This window comes from Tupaia chinensis, unplaced genomic scaffold (genome assembly GCF_000334495.1).
Source record: "Tupaia chinensis unplaced genomic scaffold, TupChi_1.0 Scaffold144255_1, whole genome shotgun sequence".
NCBI classification, from domain to species: Eukaryota; Metazoa; Chordata; class Mammalia; order Scandentia; family Tupaiidae; genus Tupaia; species Tupaia belangeri.
In genome coordinates this window covers 1,049,998-1,054,749 of record NW_006204113.1, presented here as the reverse complement: position 1 = coordinate 1,054,749, position 4,752 = coordinate 1,049,998, and the positions used below count along the sequence as shown (strand labels likewise).

General features: G+C 59.1%; 1 protein-coding gene across 1 annotated transcript; it reads left to right on the top strand.

Moving 5' to 3' along the window:
• Nucleotides 1-379: 379 nt before the first annotated feature.
• NPM3 (nucleophosmin/nucleoplasmin 3) lies at nucleotides 380-2,629 on the top strand. Its single transcript, XM_014583320.2, has 6 exons — nucleotides 380-478; nucleotides 797-882; nucleotides 1,097-1,216; nucleotides 1,324-1,417; nucleotides 2,072-2,193; nucleotides 2,278-2,629. Exons 1-5 carry the CDS (start codon nucleotides 460-462, stop codon nucleotides 2,182-2,184), a joined length of 432 nt encoding a protein of 143 aa, XP_014438806.1. The 5' UTR covers nucleotides 380-459; the 3' UTR covers nucleotides 2,185-2,193; nucleotides 2,278-2,629.
• Nucleotides 2,630-4,752: the final 2,123 nt, after the last annotated feature.

The window sequence follows — 4,752 nt, the reverse complement described above, 5'->3', positions numbered from 1 at the left end:
CTCCTCCTTTGTTAGAGGAGAAAAAGATTCATACTTTTAAATGTATTCCTCCCCCACCTTAACAGGTTATTCTGAGGTTGGGAGAGCGCGCGAGAGAAGCTGGAGAAAATGGACTCCCTCCTGGTCGTGGAAATAGGCAAAGACATTAACATGCACCCGCAATCCATGCTTCTGTGCTGTTACTTCCTCTCTGCTGACTTGACCCGGATCAGAGCCGAGGCGGCGAGCTCCTAGGAGGTCCTGACCGGCTTCGCCCTGGACCGGTGCCGCGCCTTTTCGTTCAGGAGTGAGCGTCTCCTTTAATAGGCGGGGCCGGAACTGGCCGAGGGGCTCTAGCTTCGTACGTGTCGGGGGCGGGGCTTGGAGACGGCCCCCGCCGGCACCGCTGCTGCCTTGGCGTTCTTGAGTCAGGAAAGCCGAGCCCGTGTCGGGGGTTTGCGGGTCCCGGCTCCGGTTACTATGGACAGCTTTTTCTTCGGTACAGGGGAAAGGAGGGGCGGGGGGTGGTGCTGGGGCGCCGAGAGGTCGGGAGGAAGAGCAGAAATGCAGAGTTGCACGACGCGGGTGGGTGCGGGCGACGGGGTGCTCGGCAGTTCTCACAGGAGGGTCCGCGAACGTGCGGGTCGGGTGGAAGGGGGCGGAGCCGGGCCCAGGGTCCAGCACCGGTGCCCTGAAACCGACGTGTGGTGGGCGCGTTAATGGCGTCTGACCGCGGCTGTACTTGACGGGTGTGTGGGTGGGGGTGCTAGTGAAAGGCCCTCCGCGCACACGCGCATATTCACACCGTTTCTCCCAGGCTGCGAGCTCTCCGGCAACACCCGCTCCTTCACCTTCAAGGTAGAGGAAGAGGATGATGCGGAGCACGTGCTGGCGTTGACCATGGTGAGGGGGTGGGGTGCTGGGCGGTGGTGGGCACCAGGGCTGGCAGCTAGTGGGCCTCTCTGCACCCCAACCCTTCCTTTACTGGGCGTCACCTCCTCGGCCTAACCCCAACGTGAGCGGGCAGGTGATCCAGGGGCCTCTGATGCTGGGCACATGCTTCTTCTTGTACCACCCTTGCTGGAGGAGACCCTGAGGCCTTGTGCGCCCTCCCTAGCTCTGCCTCACCGAGGGGGCCAAGGACGAGTGTAATGTGGTGGAAGTCGTGGCCCGCAACCATGACCATGAGGAGATTGCAGTCCCTGTGGCCAACCTCAGGTTGTCCTGCCAACCCATGGTGAGTTGCCTAGCCATACCTTGGATGGCAGGGAGGGGATGGCACTGAGGCCTTACGGAGTTGTCACAGGGTGAGGTGGCCCGGCCTTCATCCTTGTTTCTTTTCAGCTCAGTCTGGATGACTTCCAGCTCCAACCACCTGTTACCTTCCGCCTGAAGTCAGGCTCTGGCCCTGTGCGGATCACTGGGCGGCACCAGATTGGTGAGAGTCGGGGAGGGCCCTCTCCTCTTCCTCCCAGGGACCGTCCATCAGCCCCTTCCCACAATTCCATACCCTTGCCCCATCCCGCCTCTGTACAGCCCTGTCCAGGGCCGATACCTCTCAGGCTGTGACCATCACTTTCTGTTCTACTCAAGACTGCCTCCAGAGGTTCCAGCAGTTAGTGTAATGGCTATGTCGCTGGATTCCCATTTAGTCGACCAAGGTTCGAGCCCCGGATCCGGTGGCTTAAACTCACACCGGGCGCGTGCACGTGCATACCCAAGATGCCGAGAGGAGAATGGAGGAGAAGGGATTGCGGTGTCGCCATTCCCCCTGAGGGGGTGATTTCTCGCTTTCTGTCTCTCTGTCTCTCTCTGTCTTTCAGGCTAGTGCAGGTGCCCTACCACAAAAACCTCTCCAAAAAAAAAAAAAGACTGCCTCCAGAAACTTTACCCAGTCTTTTCGGTTCCCGGGATAGGGATTTCTTTGGCACTTTGTCACCCAGTTTTGTATCTGAGGTCCTTCCCACCTAGGCCACAGCTCTGGGAGCTCAGGGTCCCTGCAAGCCTAGTGCCACAGGGCCTGAGCACCTGTTGGGGTATGCAGAGGTTGGCCTTACCCTCCATCTCCTGCTACTGCTTGTGTGTCCACCAGTCACTATAAGCAACGATGTTTCTGAGGAAGAGGAGAGCGAGGAGGAGGGGAGTGAAGAGGAAGCTGAGTTGTGCTCCATTCTTCCTGCCAAAAAGCAGACGGGCAGGCCCTAACTGTGCTTGGTGAGCAGGGGAGAGGGCGCCCATCAGGCTCTGCCAGGACAGAGGGGCAGGGAGGGCCTGTGCTGACCCCTTGTTCGTTCTCAGGTCCTCCTGCCGCTGTGTGTGCCATGCACCAGGTTCCTGGACAAGTTTCAAGAATGTTACATGTTTCTTCCTTGAAGAGGAGAGGTTGGGGCTGTGTGGGAGGGACTTGGGCAGGTGCTGGGAGGAGGAGGAGGAGGCCTGAGGGCCCTCCTGTTCTGTCCTACACCATGCCTGGAAGCCTCCCTTGTCTCTGATGGTGGGAGGAACCCTGAACTTCTGTCCTGATCCTCTGTCCCCACCTGCCTTTGAGGCTTGGGGGTCAGTGTCTGAAGCTTGGAGCTACGCATTTTTAACTTTTTTTTACATTTTTGGATAAAAGTTAAAATAAAACGGCGTGAGTTTTTTTGCAACACATGTGTGGCTTTTTCCTGCGCTGGGTGATGTTTCCCTAGGGACCACCAGGTGGCACTGTGGCAGTATCACTAGTGGCCCTGGGCCTGAGGGAGGGTGGGGAAATGTGGGATCTGCTATTCTCAGGGTACTGGGCCAGGACTGGACCTGGGCCCCAAATGCCTTGCTGGAAGGGGACCTCCCAAAACCAGCCCTTTTCCAGTCCCGCAGGTGGGGGAGGGCCATCGCAGGAGGTTATCAAAGTCCAAACAAGGATCTGGGCCTCTGTCAGCACTGGGCTGATGGGCAGGGGACAGATAAGCTGGCTTAAGAAGCCTGAGGAATGTGCCTCCCTAGCTCCATGAGGGGGTTCAGGCCCAGAGAGGGCAAGAGGGGTGGGCCAGGACCAGTCTTTGCTTCTCCTTAGAGTCTTGTAGGCAGTCTAAGCAGGACTGGGCCCTGGGAAACCTGATTCTGGGGCCATATGGAGGGGACTGGCCAGATTGGGTAACAGAGAAACCAGAATCCGGGTGGCCTGGCATATGGGGGCAGAAGAGGGCCCCTGGGAATCAGTCTCTGGGCTAAGGAGTTTCTTCCTCCCCCCCAGGATACTCCTGGTCTTGGGGGTGGGGGGGCCTCAGGCAGTTCTGGAGCCTGGCTGCTGCTCTGTCAGAACGGGATGAACCTGGTGTGAAGAGCATGAGCTGTATGTGACCAGCTCCGAGGTCAGCAGTTCAGCAGCTGTGTGGATGGGGGAGGGCTGTCGATGCCCCACAAACAAACAAACAAACAAAACATTACCTCCCCAGACAGCCTGGGGCCAGACAGGCTGAGGATGGACAGAGAGCAGGGCCCGAGGGGGTCAGGACAAGTCCCTCACCAGCTGCAGGGCAAGTAAAGGGACAGGGAGGGGCTCCTAGGTAACCTCAAGGGGCTGGTACTGGGGCAGGTAAGGTCGACTTTGAAGAGTGAGTCTCCACTGTGCGGTAAAGCACTCCCTATAACCCACATCCCTAGGAGAGTCCCTCCCAACCTTCGTGGTGAGGAGCTAGGGGGACCTCTCTCCCTCAAGTTGAGGACAAAAGACGACCCCTCCTTGTGTTGCCGTGATCACAGTCGCAGGCGCCTTTTCCGCTCTAGAACTTTCCTGAAGCGCTTCCACCGGAGTGCCAGGGCAGAGGAGACAGCGAGGCTTGCAACCTTTCTCCTTCCACGGCACAGGGTCAGCGAAAGGGGGAAGGTGGGCCTGGCGCCCTCTTGTGGGCGAGCTTGAAACCGCTTATGGCCTTACCACTCCCGAAGCCGCCTCTGTGGAGGCTCTAGGCGCGCGCGCTGTGCGAGGGCCTAGGAGTCCCGAGTGGTCTGGAAGGTCGAATTTTAGGCAGAAGAAGAGAAAATAAGTCATTGAGGCTTGCATGTACGCTTGTGTTCATTCATTCGAACAGCTTGTGCTAGACTAGAGGAATCAGGGGGCAGCATTCACCTCTTTTCTTTCCTCCTCCGGGCTCCAGCCTCCAAAGCGCTCTGCAACAGCTCGGCTGTGGGCGCGGGAGACAGCTAGGTGCAGCGCAAAGTCAACTCTCCGAGAAGCCATCCAAGCTGCCTCATCTACCCCCTGCGCATATCCCCGCCCCAATATTTACCCCCTGCGATGCAGCAGATCGCTCATTGTATTCCTCGCCTGTTTTCCTGGTCCGTCTCTGCAGGCGCGACCCGAAGCAGAGCCAGCTCCTGCCCGCAGTGGGGGCCCAATCCACATCAGCCTCTTAGTCCGGGAGTTCCCTGGCCGCTTGCCGCTGCCGGCGCACAGAGCTGGGAATTGCTTTTTCCCTCCCCGCTCCCTACTTCCTCGATTTCCCCTTTGCTGCTCGCTCTGCGCACAGTAGGAGCGCGGCGATACACTTTGGGGTCGGATCGCTGGGGGTGAAGGCATAAACCAGAGTTTGCAGACCCCTGGAGAAAGAGCAGGAACAAATTTGGCGGGCGAAGGGGGACGTCTTCTAGACCGGATCCGAGGTGCATAACACAGTCTCAGCGATTTGCATTTGAACGATCTGCGGAGGGTCCGCGGCGCTTAGAACTGCGGGCGCAGGCGACGCGCGGCGGGGGGAGCCGGCGCCCCGGCGGCCCCGCCCCCGCCCCCGG